The sequence below is a fragment of the Trichoderma breve genome, chromosome 3 (assembly GCF_028502605.1).
Source record: "Trichoderma breve strain T069 chromosome 3, whole genome shotgun sequence".
In the NCBI taxonomy this organism is placed as follows: Eukaryota; Fungi; Ascomycota; class Sordariomycetes; order Hypocreales; family Hypocreaceae; genus Trichoderma; species Trichoderma breve.
In genome coordinates, this window is record NC_079234.1 from 4,788,087 (window position 1) to 4,807,205 (window position 19,119).

The window sequence follows — 19,119 nt, forward strand, 5'->3', positions numbered from 1 at the left end:
GACGCCTGTCGTCTTCACCGAGAACGCGCTTCCGCTGTCCTTCGAGAAACTTTGTCTAAAAGATTGCCCATCGGGGAAACAGTGACATTTGCCCGGTCTGCGTTTCTTGTGGCGTCGGAGACAGCCGATAGACAATCTTCTTACTCAGACCACGGGCAGTGGTTGTCGACACCGACGCGTACTAGAGTACTTGCTGTCCTGTACAAGCAGATGTCGTCCCAACCTCTCTGAGCGGAAGCGCTTGAGTCGTTGCGATGCAACCTGGGTAATACTGAACAGCAAAAGGCCCCACTGCCGCGCACGTCGTGGTACAGTAGCCAGCGCAGCATTTTGATGTGATAGCTACTCCTGCAAATTGAACTGTCTGAGAGGCCCTGGCCCGCCTAGGGAATTGGAGCCCATCACCCGTCTAAGCCGTTCTCAGTATCCCTGGCGCCATGGGTCCGCCGGTTTTGGCGCGAGAAAGGCAGACGAGGCTAAGGAAAAGAAAGAAACATGTCCATGGGCTAAGTATTTCGCATTGACTCCAGCTAGCTCTCAGGAAAATTTCGCCGCCTGGCATGGCCTGGCCTCGCAAGCGAAGTGGTTGCAATTCCCAAGGCCCGCAAGAGGCTGGTTCCTTTTGCCGGTTCAGGGGCTTAATCCAAGCGCCTCCAGATGTGGATCGCCCTGTAGATAACATTAGTTAGTTTTTTCTCATTCTTTTTTTCTTCTTCCCCTAGGTGAGATCCGCATGCAGCATGGACAGATTCGCTCATACCGCCTGTTGGTACTAGCAACAGTAGCAGAAGGCCTGGTGTGTCCGTGATATGCTGCTACTAGTGCGAGCAACGGTAGGATCAGTTATCGCAGAACTTGGCACCTCCAGAACGTGGCTCGCTTGTCCGACAATTGACATTCGTCGCGTGGCGGTATACTTGGAGTGTTCGTAGCTGTTGCAACGCCGCTTCGGCACTAATGCTGAGGCAAGTCGATCTTTTGTCCTGCTCCATCGGGTTTATGACGCAACGAAATGAGATATCTCGTAGCCTCCTGCGTCCTTATTTGTTGTCCAGCTCATTATGACAAGGCCTTGAACGCTATTCGTCCATGCTCTCCTTCTGGATGGATCGACGATGGGTCGTCGACGCGCAACTAGCATGAAGCCATCCTTGCCCCTGCGACATTAAGCAGCTAAACCAAGCCACTTTGGGGGACTGACTGGAGCCTCGCTGGGTCGCAATTCGCGGGTCTGGGAGTAATTAGTCGTAGCTCCTTGTCGCAATACCTGTGCATACACAAGGTATATGTCGCCTTGGTCCGCAACAAAACAAGAAGAGGTCGTCTCTCCACGATGCGCGATCCCTCGTCCCGTTTTCTTTGGTTAAAAGAGCTCGAGTAGCAGTCGCTTCTTGTCCACCATTGCTCAATTCGACAAGTCGCTTCGCCCTCGTGGTATATGGCTCTGTTGGCGTTATAGTCGTCGTCGCCCTTGCATTTCTTTGCCCTCAGCCTGGTGCTGTCTTTCGCATACCCACAGCTATCACAAGTAGAATTCTCCGCAATCTTGTATACATCTGTCGCCAAGATTCGGCTTCTCGATTCCGAAAAAGCATCCAACAGCAATGCATACAGCCAAGTTGTTCGTCCTTGCCATCGCTGCAGCAACCGCAGCGGCAAACAGCGTCGCAACTGTCCTCGATACATCAACGGCGCAGCACATCTCCATTGGGACTGAGAGCGGGTTTTCGAGTGCGGAGGATGCCACTATCCCCGTTGTTTCAGCATCCGTAACACAGGCATCACGGACGGATGCTGATGCGGCAACGACTGAGGCTAGCTCTTCCGATGCTTCTGCTTCTACCATCGGTGTCACACGGCCTTCGAACTTTCCAAATGCGACATGTAAGATACCACCATTTCCTCGGACTGAAATTCCTCTTGCTAACATTGATGAAGCGACATTGGCTAGCAGTGTAGTACCTACAAAGTCACAGAATACCACGACGCCCACCAGCCACGTAACTGGTGGTGCTATTCCGCAGCAGATGCAGAGCTCCATGGCTGGGCTAATAGGGTTCTGCATCATGGGTTTGATCATGTTATAGACGGAGGCAAGAAAGGCTGTTATGAATAATGACGCTGGACGATGTGCGCGCCACGTATAGAATGTGTCCCAGGTAGGACACGGGCGTTTAAGAAAACCAACAAGATACCACGGACCATGGAGTCCACCCTCCTTCAACTGGACAGGAGTTTATAACTGATAATAGAATAATTGTAATCAACAATTTCACGCATGGATATGCAACACCGAGCCAGACATCAGCTCTGCTGAGAGACTCTTGATTCGCGATGATTCGAGTGATTGATATGGATCAGTATGTTGTCATGAGTTGTAGTTTGCATTCATGGAATTTAGGTGAATATGTAATACACCCTTGGTATCTTGGTTTGTTATGTTGGCGGCATTTGAGTGAGATGGTTGTCCTTCATAGGTCCATTCTCCATTGCCGACGCCTCGGCAGTGTCTTCATCAACTGTCCCCCACACGAGCTTGAATTCTTCATAATATTCCTGGAGCCTGTGTCTTTAAGCGACTGAGTCTTCGCCCCAGAGAGTGCTACTCCCAAGGTACGCATATTTTTGCGTCAGTAGCATAGATGCTTGGGATGACTTTGGTCTGTCGCTGGTACATCATCGTCTTCTCGTCGGGTCTATTAACACGTTCGACTTTTAGAAGGATCAATCTGAGAAGCCTCTTGAAAACGGCCGCTGAGACGCCGTGGACGCTATGCGGTCCTAATCAGCGCAGTATCTCGATGTATTCGGCGAAAATGTCAAGTCTCTACCCAGAGAAGCTTAGATATAGTGATGGCTTTAAGCAGCGACGGGTATCTGGCCACCAGTGTTGCCAGTAGGAGGAGGCTTGGGTAAGTCGTCCTGATGCTACGTTAGCGAGGCGCTCTTCTTCAGAAAGGCCTTGGAATATCCCACAAGGTCGAAAATAACTCTAATCATCAAGCTACAGCTGGGGCACACAGCAATATCCTGCTCGTCGCGCAGGTCATCGAGAGCGATCTGGAAACGATCGCCGCAGGGACACGGATAGAAGTATGTTTGAAGAACCTCGTCGAAGGTCATATCTTCGATTTCGATCTCATCGTATATTGAGAGCCCGTCGTCAGACATTTTTGCGGTATTTGCTGGAGACACAAGTCACACGCAACGAGGTATTGTGTTGTTGTGTTGTTGGTTTATGAAGGAAAGGAAAGCGCAAGTCATCACAAGCACTCGCCACCCCGCGATAAAGCCGGCAGAAGACGAAAAAGAAAAAAAAAAGTTACAAACCCCACGAGCGTGGCTGGTGTTGTCATCTCTCTTGTGGCTGATGCTAACAATCACATGCCGGGGCTTTCCCTGGAGGCTGTGGCGCTGGAGTCTGGGGAAGCCGCGCCGCATGCTCATGCCAGGCCGAGGCCAGTGGACGCATCTCCACTCTCAGGCCTTATCGTTATTTCCAGCAGCTCTGCCATTTGGTATTTTGATGTCATCACCATCCGACATCACCACCAGCCAGCAGCTGCTCTGGTGGAAGAAACGACCGCAAACACTCACGAATATCCTCACGGTGTACATCGTTTTAGGTTTAATCCAGCTGCCATCTCTTCCGTAGAGCGACCGCAGCTCAATCGCCGTGAGCGCTCGCCCGCGATAACCGAGTCCAGCCGCGGCGATTCGAGGCCAACCAATGCGCCGTGCCATCGACGATAGGTGACAAGCTGGGCACGAGCTTCCCCTAGCCAGGCATTGAATAGAACAGAGGCAGAGACAGAGACAGCGCTTGAAGCCATGGCCTGGCAGTCGAAACTCGCCCTGTCCAAGGACCGCACCATTCGCGGCATCATCACCAACCTCACTCGGTTGTATGTCAAGCACCGAACGCGCATCTCGCGTGCCATCTGGATCTCCCTCTTCGTCGCTCTCGCCAACCGCATTCGCCATGCAATCTCGGAGCAAAAGGCCGCCTCTGCGCGTGAGGCCGCTCAGCGGGCCGCTCGCCAGGGCACTGTCACTGCCGGCTCTGAGGAAACACCTAGAAAGAAGGTTGCCTTGAATCGCGAGTTCTTTAGGTCCCTGATGCGCCTGAGTAAGATCGTGGTACCTGGCTGGAAGAGCAAAGAGGCTAGGATGTTGGCTAGTCACAGCTTCTTCTTGGTTCTGAGGACCTTGATTAGCGTTCGTGTGGCCGAGATGGACGGCGCCATTGTCAAGGCCCTGGTCAAAGGCAATGGCAAGGAATTCTTGAAGCGTATCGTCTGGTGGATGCTAATTGCCGTGCCCGCCACATTTACAAACTCCATGGTAATAACATCCTTTTATCTACCCAAAAGGCACTGCTAACCCAGCTACTTGTGCAGCTTTCCTACCACCAAGCTGAGCTGTCTCTGCAATATCGAACGAGGCTGACACAACACATCCACGACAAATACTTGTCCAAATTGACTTTTTACGGCATCTCGGCCCTTGATGATCGTATAAAGAATCCAGACCAGCTTATCGCTGTCGATGTATCAAAGTTCTCCAACAGTCTGGCAGAGCTGTATAGCAACCTTGCCAAACCAGCACTCGATATGGTTTGTTATCCTCGTCTCTCTCTTTCCCCCTGATCTAAAAAAGAGCATTCGAAACGACTAACTATTTTTCTCCGCCAGACCATTTACACATATGCATTATCTAAAAGCGTTGGAAGCGAAGGCGTCATTTTCATGTCCTTATTAGTTCAGCTCTCGGCAAACCTGATGCGTGTCTTAACGCCACCCTTTGGCAAATACGTCGCCGATGAGGCCCGCCTGGAGGGAGAATTCCGATTCCAGCACTCCCGCTTGATCGACTACAGCGAAGAAATCGCCCTCTATGGCGGCCATATCGCCGAGAAGGATACTTTGGATAAGGGTTACTTTACGCTCATCAAGCATGTAAACTACATCCTTCGACGACGCTTCTACCACGGCTTCATGGAAGATTTCGTTATCAAATACTTTTGGGGCGCTCTGGGCCTGCTACTTTGCAGTGTCCCCGTCTTTGTTAAGCTTCCCGGACAGCTCGTCATGAACATGGGAGATAGGACTGAGGCCTTTGTGACCAATCGCCGAATGCTTCTCTCCGCATCTGACGCCTTTGGCAGAATCATGTTCTCTTACAGAGAAATCATGGAGCTGGCTGGATATACTTCCCGAGTTGCCACCTTGCTCAACGTCATGGATGACATCCAGATGGGCCACTTTGAGAAGAAGCTCGTCTCTTCTTCTGGTACAGAGGACAATGAGGCAGTTCTCAAAGGCCGCGGTACCGTCCACGAAAGCAAAGACTATATCAAATTCGAGGACGTGTAAGTCTCAATGTCCTCCCCCATCTTTTAAATACCTGAACGCTAACAAATTCATTACAGACCCATCATCTCACCCAATGGCGACGTTCTCGTCAAGGCGCTCTCCTTCTCCCTCTCACATGGCGACCATCTCCTCGTCGTTGGCCCTAACGGCTGCGGCAAATCATCCCTGTTCCGCATTCTCGGAGGTCTTTGGCCCGTCTACGGAGGAACCGTCTACAAGCCCCCCTTCACCTCCATCTTCTACCTCCCTCAACGCCCATACCTGTCCCGCGGTTCCCTTCGCCAGCAAATCATCTACCCCGACTCTCTACGTCAGATGCGCTCAAAGGGCGTCAACGACTCCGACCTTCTCTCGATCCTCACCACCCTTGGCCTGGAACATCTCGTTGAGCTCTATCCTGAAGGCTGGGATGCCGAAGCCGAGTGGCGCGATGTTCTTTCCGGCGGCCTCCAGCAGCGTGTTGCCATGGCGCGCCTGTTTTACCACCGGCCGCAGTACGCTATCCTTGACGAGTGCACAAGCAGCGTGACGCTTGAAACCGAAAAGGTCATGTATGAAAACGCAAAGTCTCTCAACATTACGCTCTTGACGGTCAGTCATCGTCGCAGTTTGTGGAAATACCACACGCATATCCTGCAATTTGACGGGCAGGGAAACTACGTCTTTACGAAGCTCGATGCCGAGAGACGGCTGAGGTTGGAGGACGAGAGGGAGGAGCTGGAGATGAAGTTGAGACAGGTGCCTGAGCTGGAGAGAAGGCTGGAGGAACTGACTACTCTTTGAATCTGATTCTTTTGCGTCAACAATATAGGTTATTTGAAGGCGGGGGTGTTTGCTATTTGCTATATACTATATACGTGAGATGTGTGTATGACTAGGGTCTTGTCTGAGAAGCGCATTTTCGAGGCGTCAACATCGATTGATGCCAGTTTTCTTTTGATTACGCAAATTGATTATATTTCTAACCAACCCTTGAATCTTTTTTGAGACCAATCAAGTAACATGGCGTATGAGCTTTAGGGGGGAGTATGATATATACAAATTCCATCGCTATACCCAAAGTTATTTAAAACGCCTAATACTACCCCTAATAACAATAACCTCCTCATCCTCATCCTCTTCGTCTTCAAAATCTCCCTCGTCAAAATCGCCCTCCTCAGTATCATCCCCGTCGTCGTCGTCATTGTCTCTCACCTCCGACTCCGCTGAATCTTCTAACTGGCTCGGATGGAATTTACAGTCTTCCTTATGAACAGTATTGTCCTTCTCAAGGATCTGCTTATGGTCCGCACCGCACTCGTAGCAAAACTGGTGCTTGCACTTGACGCCTATAGGAAAATACAAACACGGGTCAGTTTAAAAATACGAGGGTATACCGAAGCTTTTTTTATCCTGTGCAGTAGATGTTATGGCTGTCGTTCCAGATGTTGCCGCAGCCCCAGCAGAACTCGTGGCGGCATTTGATACCTGTTGCACTCTTTGTTTAGCGATTTCTCGGTGATTTTTTTGTTGTAGGAGGTTGGGAGGGGAGATCGAGGATCAAAGAGAGGCTTGATACAAAAAGAGAGTGTGTATTGTAAGTACCCACCATAGGAATTGGAGCAGAATAAACGAGCAAAAGTCAAGGAAATCAATGAGAAAAGCAAAGGGTACCACTTACAAGTCATATGCGAACTAAGGAAACCGTTAGCAATCTCTCTTTCTAGGTGAACAAACATAGAAGCGTAAAATCAGTAGCAACATACCATCCGTCGTTCTTTTCAATTGCCCATCCACACCCGGGGCAAGGTTTTGTTGTTCTCCCGACGGTTTCCCTGCTCATATCCTCTTCAGCCTTCCTCCTCGCCGCGATTTGCCTCGCCAGCTCTATGGCTTTCCTCGTCCTCTCCCTCTCTTCACGTTCTCTCATTTCTCTCATCTCTCTAACCCTCCTCTCTTCTTCCAGCAGGCCCTGTGCCATGGCTCTGTCGGCTTCGAGCTGTGCCTCCTGCGCAGCTGCCCATGCTTCGTTGTCGATTTCAAGCTTGGAGCGGAAATTGTCTGGGTCAGCAAGCAGCTGATCGTACTCGTCGCATGTCAATCCCTGGTGCCATGCGACGTTGTGATGGAAACAGGATCGATGGGTGCAGTGAAGGCATATTACTATGGGTTGATCTTGGCCAGACTCGTGTATCTGACCCGAACCGCAGCCAGATGTGCACCAAAAGAAATTTTCAGCTTCAGCCATAGCAGCCCGGAGAGCAAGCGTCTCGTATCTAACCACAAGCGTCAGGCGATGTGTACTTGATTGTCAAAAGGGGGGGAAGTAAATGACATTGGAGTATGCACCTTTTGAATGTCTCTTCATCAGCGTAGCGCTGGATGTCTGTATAATCTAAAAATTCACGGCACTCAGGACATCTGATGTCTGTCCAGATCTTGCTTGTCAGATCAGACCGGATAGACCTCTCCAAGCACTCGAGACATGCCGTAGGGGGATGTAGGCAAGACGCTGTTGGAGAAAACCGGGGGAAGAGAATGTCTTCCTTGGTATCAGTACATATTGAGCATTCGCGATCACCGCTGCCATGATCCGACTGTACACGCTGGTGCGTAACTAGGACAGTAGCTGTCCCGGGGTCTCTTTGATATCGTTGTCCGAAGCTAATTCAAGCCATATTTAAGTAAAATATCCCAACAAAAACAGATCCGTGAAAACCAAACCACGCCAGTGATTGAAAACGTCATGCGAAGGGGGCGATTGTGCAAGAGCCCAAACAAGAAAAGAAACAACGAATAATACAAGCCAACCAAAGCTGTTGGCGGGAAAGCCCATCCGCTATTCTATTCATCTGTGATGCAAAAAGAACCAGGCATACGGGCAGTCGAAAGGGGCAGAATACCGGGAAGCCTACCTGAAATCATCAGCTTCATCATCTCCACGTCTACCAGACAGGTCCAAACGGCGCTGATATGCCACCGTCATGGCCGAGTCTTGCTGCTCAAGAAGATCGACGTACGGGTTACTTGTAGCAGGAGTAGAGGAGCCATTGGACGCAGCAATCTCGTCTTGGCTACTGCCCGGGCGTCGGAATTCGTTTACGGCGCTCAAAAGCTCCGCTGAATCGATGCTAGGCGACGGTGGATTTAGAATGTCGTCCTCGTCCTCGTTTCCGTCCTCGTCCACAAAAACTGTGACTGTCTCTTTTGGCGGGGCTGCAAACTCGTCATCGTCAAATAAGGCAAGATTAATGCGATATCTGAACCCGGTGTCCGGGCTGGCCGTTGAAGCTGGTTCAGGTACAGTTGACACTGGGGGAGGCTGATTCGTTGGTGGTAAAGCGACAGCTGGCTCATCTTCCTCTTCCTCTTCTTCGAGCCCCTCCTTTTCTACATCGTCTTCCTCCTCGTCCTCATCTTCACCCTCTCCTCTCTTGACTGTCGTTGTTGCCTCTTCAGTTTCTTCCTCAGTCTCCTCGTCATCCACCAGCCATATCGAGTCGTCGTCGTCGTCTCCAAAGCCGCCCATGATGGCAGGGTTAACCATGCCGTAGTGCGAATTGGCAGAATGGACAAACATGTTGCTCCGCATGGCTGATGTTTCTACAAACGGAACGTACTTAGTTGTATATGAGCCTAGCCCAAGCTGTTCCGCAACATCAACCTCGTCCACGGAATCTTCTGCAGGCACTTCTTCAACAAGCGCGGGTGTATGAAGAACACTCGTATCGTCTTGCTTGAATCGAAACTGCAGCGCTTGTTCAGCAGGCGTCAGTTCCTCTTCCGGCTCGGTTGTATTAGTCGCGGTGCGATCTTCCGTGGAAGTTGACGGCGGATATGAATCGCTCTGAATGGGCCAGTCAACGTCAACGGGGGTTATCTGGTCGATAGACTTGTTGGTCTTTCGTCTGCGAAGAGCAGCCTCAGTCTTTCTCTTGATGGACCTAAACATGCTTGTCGCGAAGGTGTGAGTGTGATTGCGGCCACCCCCTGGTCCAGCTTCCAACTTATACCGCGGACATATGCAGGGGAGGGGTGATGGGCGCGATGCAATTGTGTGTGTGACTAGGCCAACGATAACGCAGAATCGATTTGGTGTGAGATATGGTTAATGATGCAACGCTCAAAGCAGAAGATGGTTGAAGAAGTATTATTTTACGTTGAAGAGGGAAAAAGGAAGGGAACAAAGGCTGGTTGCAGGAGACATGGACACAGGTACCTCGAGCTATACGGGAACAAACCTGCCTGAGCTGAGGTTGGCAGCCGCCTCGCGATGGACAGCGGAGGCAGACGAGCCCCAGAGCTTCGGTCTAGCGGTTGTCATAGCGCTGTAGCAGGCTGCCAGCGGGAGCATTCAGCCTACAGCACGCTGTAAGTGCGCTAGCGGTTAGTGCAGTCCATAAGCTTTCGGACTGAGGTCATGTCGTGTACATGTACAGTACTTGGCTAAGGACGAGGAGTGTGCCTTACAAGGGTCAAGGCGTGTGCATACAAGCACTTGTCACTTCTCACCCCCCAAAGGAAGAAGAGGAGGAGAAGCAGCCCGTCCGACCATCGGTAAAGACATCGCAGGGCGGTCGGCAATCATATGATTTGCGCGAGGGGAAAAGCTAACGCCATTCAACGTGGCCCTGCCTGCAAGAGTACGAGCCAAGCTGCAAGCACGATGACTGCGTGGTGAAACGAAGTCGAGTGGGAAGGAGGACAATCTACTATATCCAGAACAGATCACATACGTGGCTCTGCTCTCGTCCTATCAATAAACTGCCAGATGCAAGACATGCGGCAAATCAAGTATAAACTAGCACGTACATGTAATGTAGCCAAAAATAAAGAGAGAGTCCGAAAGCCTTGTAAACGCCCACTCTCATGCTCCCCCATACATGATGCGTGGTTTCACATCATGCATGTGGCTCGAGTTCTCCAATCCCATAGAACCAAACCGCAAATCCCTGTTGTGCTCACATACGATAGAGCTACTCGCTTGTACTCGTACTACTGCTACCACCCAGTAGATAGTACTCGTAGGTACTAGATAGTCAACCCAGCCACCCTTCTCCTTTCTTCCGTGACTTTGGGAAGCAGAGGTAAGCGACAAGTGACGGGTCGCCGTCTTCTACAAACTTGTCCCTCTTGTCCTCAGGGCCCCAGGCCACCAGCATCTGCTGCTTGCGTACGATCGACGGGGCCTTGATGGCATCACGCTGCCCAATCTGGCGGATGTACAGAGCTGGGACAACAGTGCACACGTTGAATAGATCCAGGTAGAGATCCTTCTTTGAAGGTCGAGGATCAAGCTTGGCCATGTTGAAGGCCTTCCTGCTCTGTAGAATGTTTCGGCAGTCAAGCTTGTCGACGTTTTCCACAAACTCTGGCGAGAGGGCAAACCGAGAGCCGCTCCACGAGATGTACGGCTGGATGTCGAGATAGAAGTGGTGCGTAGATACCTGGATCTTTTCGTAGAGGGCCATGGCGGGCTTGACGCAGTTCTCCTCCATATTCTGGCAAAACCACTGGAACTTGTCTTTTTTGCAGAAAATGCGAAGGATATCTGCAAGATCCAGCGTCAGGTCCCTGCTGCGCCGCGTGCGCACCGATTTAAACTGCGGCGCACTCATCAAGGCGCTGTAGCTTTCGGCAGTCCATGTGCGAACTGCAAACAAGTCTGTTTCCAGGCCATCGTTGTTAGCTTGGGTCCGTCTTTGTGTCTCTGGGATTCGCAAGCGCCTCACCTCTCTTTGGCTCGACCGAAGTCTGCATCTGCGTCTCGATAAAGCTCACCATCTCGGTGTAGTTCTGAGCAGAGCCGTAAAGGACCTTTTGGAAGATGTGATCGTTGAGAAATCGCATAATAATGCCGGCAATGATATCTTCATCCGTCTCGGGAAACAGGCAGGCGTGGACTAAATCTGGATGCTTGTGCAGAGCCTTCTTAAACTTGGACGCTTCTCCAGACTGCTTCCTAACGCTGGTAGCAAGAGCCTCGATCCCTGCCTCGTAGTCATCCAACCAGGGTTCCATGAATTTCTGAACCCAATCTTGGACTTGTTCAATGAGGTCGTCGTATTGCTATAGACAGAGACAAATTGCGTTAGCAGCTGTCAAAGTAAAGGGGGGGGGGGATGTTGAAGGTCTTGTTGTATCAATCAATCACTTACCCGTCCTACTTCCTCTGGCGTAAGGTCCTTGCGATATGGCTGGAGACTAAAGATGTGCGACTGCGCATCGTTTAATTCCTCTCGCAATAGGCGATTCTCCTCTTTGAGCCTGCTCAGCTCTTGGCCAAGGGAGTCCGCGTCCTTGGCAATCTCCTCCATGTCAGAGTTGAGCAAATGTTTCAAATCTTGTATCTGCTGCATCGCCCTGCCAGCCTCTCTTTCGGCGCTCTCTTTTTCGGCCGTCAGTCTGGCGATGGAGTCTTGGAGCTGCCTGAGCTGGGCCTGATCTCGGAGCTCGTCGCGCTGCCCGATGGAGAGGCGTCGCCGCGGTGTGAAACTTTCGCTCTCCATACTATCAAAGCTCTCTGCTGATGCATATATTGAACCGGGAATATTGGTCAAGTCAAAGCCGTCGTCAGAGTTGGTGTCATCGAGAAAAGGAGCTGGCACGCTCAAGGTGTACTTCCTGGCAGGGACAAGCTCTGGGTCGATAGGCTCGGTGATTTCGTCTGAAAAGTCAAGGAGGTCTACTTCAACAGGTGCGTCGTCTTGCTGTTCCTGGCTGCTTCTAGATTTGTCGTCATTCTGGTCCATCTCTTTCTTGCCGTCCTTGTTCTTCTCTTCGACCTCGTCCTTGTCGCCAGATTTGGTCGGTTTTCTCTCCTTGCGGAGGACCGCATGGCCATTAGATGCTCGGCTTCGCATGTCGTCGAGAGGGATTGTTCCTTGTCCTTTGTCGGGAGACATGGCGGCCCGTGCGATGCAGAGAGGTGTAATGCACGCTATCTAGGAATGCATTAAAGATGGGATGAAATCGACAGCGCCTAACTCTGGCAGAGACAAAGGGCTTTCAGATGCAAAAACAAACAAACAAAAAAGTAGTATTTCTAGAGCTCAAGATCCAATGCTAGATCTTCCCTCTGGCCTGCGCTTGATGGTGGCGCTTGCAGCTCGCTATCCAGTGATTCTACTACACGCTTCACAGCCCCGGGCTGAATGAAGCAAGGCAGCCAGAGCCAGGTCCGTCTTCCCCTCCATGGCGCATGTCACCAGTATGCCTGGTACTCGTACATACATGCTAACTGGAACGCCTGCCAACTGCAACAGCAAAGCACAGCACAGCACAGGGCCATTCAATATCGCTCAACTTGCACGCCCCCTCCTTCATGATCCATGATCCCAGGATGCAGGGCGAGAAGTGACTAGTGGAATTCAGCCTCACAGTAGCTCGCCGTGGAAGAAAGAGGGGACATGGAGCCCATCCGCGGCCCGTTTCGGACGCGGGAGGCCGATATTGTCCCGGCTTCACTCAGATGAATTTGAGGTATTCGTACATGCGCTGTTGCTCTGTGTACCTGTGACCAGTCTGCACAAGTTCACCTTCAGTAAGCCGGGCCATTTTAAAATAACGTTGGCTCTTGAAGACTTGATTTAAGATTTAGGGAATAAGCAAAGACTAATTAGAGTACTCAACAGAACTCAATCAAGGTGTTTACTTTACATGTGAGTGGTTGCTAGCAACGCCATGGCGTACATGTACCTGGCGTGTGCCGCCATCTGTGGCTGATACAGTGCATCAAAGTCGGTTCAGCACACCGTACACACAGGCATCAAAGCTCCAACAGATTGTACATTTTGCAACAATATCAGCCTCGGCCAGATACGACGCCATATCGAATCAACCCCATGATAGCTCCCAGAACGATGGCTACAGGCGCTGAAACTCCATAATATCTGCCCCCAACATATGCCGTGGCTGTAACCACAACCCACCATGGATCGTCACCCAGGCTTCGTCCAGACTGGAACCCTTCATCAAGATACCCAACCTGCCAGATTCGATAGACGGCTGTATAAATCAGCCCAACAGCGCCGGCATTCACACCCCTCAACCCGGACTTGACCCATCGTCTATTCCGCAGCGAGCTCCAAACGCCCATTGTGCCGTGGACGAGGGCGATGCCCGGGAAAAAGATGCCAACAAAGGCGATGACCGCCCCAGCAGTCGACGAGCTGCCACTATTGGAGGCAGCTAGAGTTCCCAGAAATACAGCAAAGTTGAAGTTGGGACCCGGAAACGCCTGAGCAAGTGCAAGTCCGATCAGAAAGTCTCGCGGGCTGACCCACCCCTCGGCAACGACGTATTCTCTGAGCAACGGGATGACAACTGGTCCACCGCCAAAGATGATTGTACCTGCGAGATACAGGTTGGCAAACAAGCTGAACAAGAGAGGAGGGCTATTTAAAACGCTCCGCAAGACCATAGTAGCAATAAAGGTCGCAAAAAAGGCTGCTATAATGGCGGTCCCGACCTTCCAAGAAAAATTCAAGCGATATTCTTGCGGGATGACTCTAGGCTCAGATTCAGCCCCAGAGAGCCTTTGTTCGCTCAGCCGATCCTCATGTTGAACATGACTCGAGATGGCGGCTCTCGATGAAGGCCCAGCTGAAGATGAACTCTGTATAGCTTGCATAGGCTCCTTGCCTTTGAGGGTATCAAGCTCTACTCCTGTTCTTGGACTCGCAGTACCCTCTTCGATAGCAGTTGTGCCTCTCTTCCTCCAGCTTAGCAAGGCCACCGTCGCCTTCATAGGCTTATGCAGCCAGCGGTAGTCATGCACAACTGCAGCGACACCGCTGAGAAACATGAGCAAGGGGAAATACCAAAGGGCGTTGTACAGCATGCCAGCAGCACTGCTGAGAAACACCAAAGCCCTAGTGACATTATCCGTGACAGTGCTCTTTGAAAGCTGCACAGCTGCCAGGGCAATGATGCCGACAGTAGCCGCATTAAGTCCTGATAAGAGGGCATAAACAGCACGGGGAAGAGCCGATCCGATGTTGGAAACACCGATGGCAAGACCAAACATGCCCAGCGCTCCGGGGAGACTATCAAGGTGAGTTGCATGGTTTGTTACCGATTGACCCCTATGCGTCCTTACCTCCATATGAGAAAGCCGAAGACTGCACCGAAGAATCCATCATGGATCAAGTTGATGCAGTATAGCATCTTGGTGCTTCCCGGACCGCATAGTGCCTGAGCAATGCCAAAGAGCTCTTGATACTAGAATTGGATAATCGGATAAGCCTGATGGTTAATTTCTAGAGGAACAGGATACGAACTTACTAGTTGCTCATCAATCCACTTCAATTTGGTAACAAACTTGTCATGCCACTGGATTCGCGTTAGTTGAGCTTCCGCGAACTCTCTAACATTTAGGTTTCTTAACAATCTTAAAATGAACCGGCGGTCCGCCAAACGCCGTGAAGCCGAGGTGCCATTCGGCCGCGAGAAGCTCGACAGCACGGTGGCCGTACCGGTTAATGGTATATTCCCAACTTGATACGCCCATTTCGAGAGGGGAGGGGATCGTGTTGATTCAGAGTTTCATCACAATTTCCTTCAAACTCTGTTACAGTTGTCTGTAGGTATGTGTGCTAATTTCATACGAGCTCTAGCGCCTTGCACAGTGACATTCCTCCATCTCATATTGGCCGCTTGACTCATAGCTGAAATGTCCCTGGCCACCACGTGCTCGCCCATTAATATAGCGGAGTCTTTCCGATTTTATGTTATATATAAGCATCAATAACAGCCAACTTTTGGCTATCTCTCTATTCCGCCGAGAAACTCTGGAGTACCAAGAAAACACAATAGAGGATGGCTTAGAGTTAAGTTCTTCTTTTTTTTCTTTTTTAGGAACATCGGCGGCCGAGATTACGCCGTATTCACGTTTTTAGATCTGTCAAAGAATGAAACTTTGAGGCTTCGGCGATTTTCCAAACTGGTAACCCAGGTACTGTTGGCAGCACATGCGTGTCAATAACAGGATGAAGTTGAAAGTCAATTTAATATAGAACAGGCCGTGCCTGAATGTGCACTGTACCAGCCACATTGCGCCACAGGGCCTTATCAAGATCACGCCGTCACTCTCCGAGACGCAGCAACTGTGCTCCATGTTTCGTATTTCAGCCGTAAAAGACTTGCTACCATCAGCCAGACAACTTTCAACTCCATCACCGCGTCCATCATGCCTTCAGTCCACTTTGCAGCCCCCATCCATACGACTCAGCGGTGTCCAAAAGCAGTCGTTATGCCCTATCGACTGATCTTAAACGGCACGGCCAATATTGACGGAATTTATGGAGCACGAGTAGTCCAAGTACCCAGAAGGTAGTTATAGCTCAAGCTCCAGTTAGAGCTCAAGCTCAATCCACTAAATCCCTCCACGCCAGCCGCTGCAGGCGCTACTCCGGAGGCTGCAGCGCTCGTCCAGTGAACGGCCACGCTGAGCGGCGCCATCCGACCGCCAACGACCACTGTAACCCCCCGCTCTTCTAGAAGCACGCCCCCCATCTCCCTTGAATCCATCGTCTGGTATCTTCCCCTCACCACCAAACTCTGTGCTTCGAAACAAGGCAGATTTCCGCCTCACTTTCTGCTCAACTGTATTGGTATTGGTACATGTGTTGACGCCCTGCAGAGTCCAAGTACTGCTACCGACCGGCTACAATGACGAGACCTGCCAGGCATCAGCCCCACCCAGCTGAAATGCCGTCTAGAGGCTCAAGGCAGCACGCGCTCGGGCTTCTGTAGGTGTTTGGGCGTGGGCTGCCGTTTGCTATCTATCAACCTGCATCATATATTGCTGAGGTGAAGCAGTTGAGCGCTTAACTCTGGCATGCATCGACATACACATACAATCATTGCCTCTCTGTGTCTCTCCGCGGCTGCGACAAGTGGTCAGCTGCACCTCTGAAGAAGCCTGTCCGGGGAACGTATTCCTTCTGTTTCCTCCAATTCACTTATATGCTGCATTCTTTGTTCCCTGTGTGCCACGAAGCCTACGAGTGAGTCCTTGGCCGTTTATCTTCTGCCATTTGTCGTTGGCAAACGCCTTGGCTCTCCAATCGCCTGCTAGCTCGGCCTGACAGGGCACATATAGATATAGACAACCGCAAGCCAAGCTCCTTCTTTGAACTCTCCTCTTCGTCCACATCCTCCTCAGGATCTATTCCTCTCTACTTCTACTTCTTCTCCACCCACTCATCCATTCCCTGTCTAGCGCTCTCAAGATGGATTTTGATAAGCTCTCCATCACTGATCGCAAGATCATCGTGGGCATTGACTTTGGCACCACCTACTCTGGTGTCGCGTGGGCAGAGACCCAGCGGCCAGACAGGCGGACGGCAATCACCACTTGGCCCATCAACAAGACGACCCGCGAGGGTGAGTCTTCGGACAAGGTGCCTACCAAGCTTCGCTATGCCAAGGATGAAGTTCAATGGGGGTTTTCTATCCCCATTACCGCTCCTCAAGAAGAGGTTATTGAGTGGTTCAAGCTGTAAGTTGTCACCATCACCTTTCTCAAATCTACTTCCACTTCTATTTCTTTGTATGAGCCGTAAGCTGACAATATGCCAACAGCGACTTGGATCCATCCTTGAAAAACATTGGTCAGGCCGTTGCCAGTGATGGTGCTCGCGGAGGCAGAGATGCTGATAAGCTTGTCACTGATTATCTGACTGCCCTTACCGAGCATCTCCTTTATACTCTGCGCGAGAAGCTTGGTGAGAGCGTCGTCAAAAGCACTCCTCTGGAATTCATCATCACCGTACCAGCTATTTGGAGCGATCTTGCCAAGGACAAGACCAAGAGAGCCTGCCAAAGGGCCGTTCAGTCCCTGCCATTGGCACCTGGCTCGTCCAAAACTCTCATCCATCTCGTCTCCGAACCCGAAGCCGCAGCCATCTATGCCCTGCATGGATTGGATCCCCACGGCCTCAAGATTGGCGACACCGTTGTCGTCGTCGATGCAGGTGGCGGCACTGTCGATCTCATTTCCTACACCATCACTGGCCTGAAGCCCATTCTCCAGGTCCAGGAGGCTGCTCCTGGCTCTGGTGCCCTGTGTGGCTCAACCTTCCTCAACATGCGCTTTGCCAAGTTTCTCAAGGCAAAGCTAGGCAAGGAAGAAGGCTTTGACGAGGAGGTCCTCGCTGAGGCCATGGAGGTATTCGAAAAGAAAGTCAAGCGTCAGTTTACCCTTGCCGCTCAGCCCGATGAGACATATACAATCCCAGTCGGTGGCCTATCCAACAACAAGGCCCTTGGAATCACTCGTGGGCGATATGCTCTCAAGGCTTCTGATTTGAATACGATATTCGAACCCGTCGTCTTAGAAGTCATCAAGCTTGTCAAGGACCAGATCACCGTTAGCAACGTGCCAATCCGCGCCGTGCTCCTGGTCGGCGGCTTCGGTGCCTCCAACTATCTCAAGGAGCGCCTCAGAAACGCAGTCGACAAGTCCATCCAGATCATGCAGCCTCCAAATGCCTGGCAAGCCGTCGTACAGGGCGCCGTCATGAAGGGACTTGCCAACAGCGCGCCCGATACTCTCACCATGGTCAAGGTGCAGAACCGCAAGGCAAGGAAGCACTACGGCACGGAGTGGCGGACCAAATACGACGAACGTGTTCATGGCCATATTTCAGACAAGAAGAGCTGGAGCGGCATGGAAGGCTATTACAAGGTAAATGCCATGGAGTGGTTCATTCGCAAGGTATGCTATTCCCCTATGCCTCCTTCAGTGATGCGAGCTAACGCAAACGAAAAAAGGGCGATGCCGTCTCCGAGAACGAGCCTTACATCACGTCCTTTGTCTGGACAGGCCTTGTGGCACACGGGCGTATCCGAAAGATGCGCATGACCATCTATTGTGACCAGTCGTCCGAAGAAGCCCCCATTGATAGGAACGCCAATGTGCAAGTCCTGGCCCACGTTGAGGCCGACGTCAGCCACATTCCCGAGCATCTGCTCAACCGTCGCCAGGGCAAAGACGGACAGATGTACTATGAACTCAGCTGCAAGATCGAGGCTGTCTATCTCTCCGCCTCGACTACGTATACGCTCTTATACAACAGTATGTGCTTCCCCTTTCTTGCTCTCTTTATATAGCTGGCTAACCATGACATGTAGATCAGCGGTACGATACGGTCACTTGCGAATATGTCTAAGTGGTCTAGATGAGGCTGTTTTTTCTTCTTGTTCTTTTGCTTTCTCTCACATGCTATTTATTTGGTATCAAAGGTCAACTCGGGATGATATTAGCGAAACATCTGTATATAGAATTACTCTAGGTAGGCAGGGTCAGGTCACGGTCGCAACGCACTCCAGCAGATATCAAATTGAATCTGATACAAAGGATGAAATTATAATTTAATACACGCGAAGTGTCTACACTTTTTTCGCGGAAAACATTTATATGCCCCCTCTTCTCACCGGATACAAACACGTAACAGAGAAAAAGACGAGCGAGTTTATCGACAGCAACATACAGACAAGATATCATCAAAAGTAAGAGAAAAGAAAAAGGAAACTAGTAACACACAAAGGACATGTAGAAAACAAGCAAAGCCACTTCATCAATGCAGCCAAGCCCTCGCAATAAAAACAAAAGAAGCAGTGCCGAGATATATGAGAGGACAGAAACAACAGACAGCGAGGAGAAAAAGAAACACGATATTTTTGAGGAAAGGAAAAGCGGCGGCCTATGCGCAGTGTGGCCAAAGTGGTATCCAGAACAACCCGGCCATGAAATAGAGAA

At 50.9% G+C, this 19,119-nt stretch overlaps 7 protein-coding genes across 7 annotated transcripts; 3 read left to right on the top strand and 4 right to left on the bottom strand.

Annotated features, from left to right (window-relative positions):
- Positions 1–1,604: 1,604 nt before the first annotated feature.
- Positions 1,605–2,087, top strand: T069G_05857 (uncharacterized protein; the record flags this gene model as incomplete). The annotated part of the gene is made up of 2 exons (XM_056173067.1): positions 1,605–1,884; positions 1,939–2,087. The coding sequence occupies 2 exons, from the start codon at positions 1,605–1,607 to the stop codon at positions 2,085–2,087; spliced, it is 429 nt and encodes a 142-aa protein (XP_056029925.1).
- Positions 2,088–2,928: 841 nt separating this feature from the next.
- On the bottom strand, positions 2,929–3,171 carry T069G_05858 (CSL zinc finger domain-containing protein; the record flags this gene model as incomplete). The annotated part of the gene is made up of 1 exon (XM_056173068.1): positions 2,929–3,171. The coding sequence occupies one exon, from the start codon at positions 3,169–3,171 to the stop codon at positions 2,929–2,931; it is 243 nt and encodes an 80-aa protein (XP_056029926.1).
- A 660-nt stretch (positions 3,172–3,831) lies between these two features.
- On the top strand, positions 3,832–6,158 carry T069G_05859 (ABC transporter transmembrane region 2 domain-containing protein; the record flags this gene model as incomplete). The annotated part of the gene is made up of 4 exons (XM_056173069.1): positions 3,832–4,344; positions 4,401–4,616; positions 4,695–5,371; positions 5,432–6,158. 4 exons carry the CDS (start codon positions 3,832–3,834, stop codon positions 6,156–6,158), a joined length of 2,133 nt encoding a protein of 710 aa, XP_056029927.1.
- Positions 6,159–6,437: 279 nt separating this feature from the next.
- Positions 6,438–9,306, bottom strand: T069G_05860 (IBR domain, a half RING-finger domain-containing protein; the record flags this gene model as incomplete). Its single annotated transcript, XM_056173070.1, has 5 exons — positions 6,438–6,703; positions 7,036–7,049; positions 7,121–7,630; positions 7,704–7,796; positions 8,270–9,306. The coding sequence occupies 5 exons, from the start codon at positions 9,304–9,306 to the stop codon at positions 6,438–6,440; spliced, it is 1,920 nt and encodes a 639-aa protein (XP_056029928.1).
- Positions 9,307–10,393: 1,087 nt separating this feature from the next.
- On the bottom strand, positions 10,394–12,259 carry T069G_05861 (uncharacterized protein; the record flags this gene model as incomplete). The annotated part of the gene is made up of 3 exons (XM_056173071.1): positions 10,394–11,019; positions 11,087–11,423; positions 11,513–12,259. The coding sequence occupies 3 exons, from the start codon at positions 12,257–12,259 to the stop codon at positions 10,394–10,396; spliced, it is 1,710 nt and encodes a 569-aa protein (XP_056029929.1).
- Positions 12,260–13,158: 899 nt separating this feature from the next.
- On the bottom strand, positions 13,159–14,865 carry T069G_05862 (chromate transporter domain-containing protein; the record flags this gene model as incomplete). The annotated part of the gene is made up of 6 exons (XM_056173072.1): positions 13,159–13,660; positions 13,718–13,997; positions 14,043–14,401; positions 14,455–14,576; positions 14,640–14,687; positions 14,743–14,865. The coding sequence occupies 6 exons, from the start codon at positions 14,863–14,865 to the stop codon at positions 13,159–13,161; spliced, it is 1,434 nt and encodes a 477-aa protein (XP_056029930.1).
- A 1,723-nt stretch (positions 14,866–16,588) lies between these two features.
- On the top strand, positions 16,589–18,529 carry T069G_05863 (uncharacterized protein; the record flags this gene model as incomplete). The annotated part of the gene is made up of 5 exons (XM_056173073.1): positions 16,589–16,857; positions 16,941–17,526; positions 17,572–18,075; positions 18,132–18,435; positions 18,492–18,529. The coding sequence occupies 5 exons, from the start codon at positions 16,589–16,591 to the stop codon at positions 18,527–18,529; spliced, it is 1,701 nt and encodes a 566-aa protein (XP_056029931.1).
- Positions 18,530–19,119: the final 590 nt, after the last annotated feature.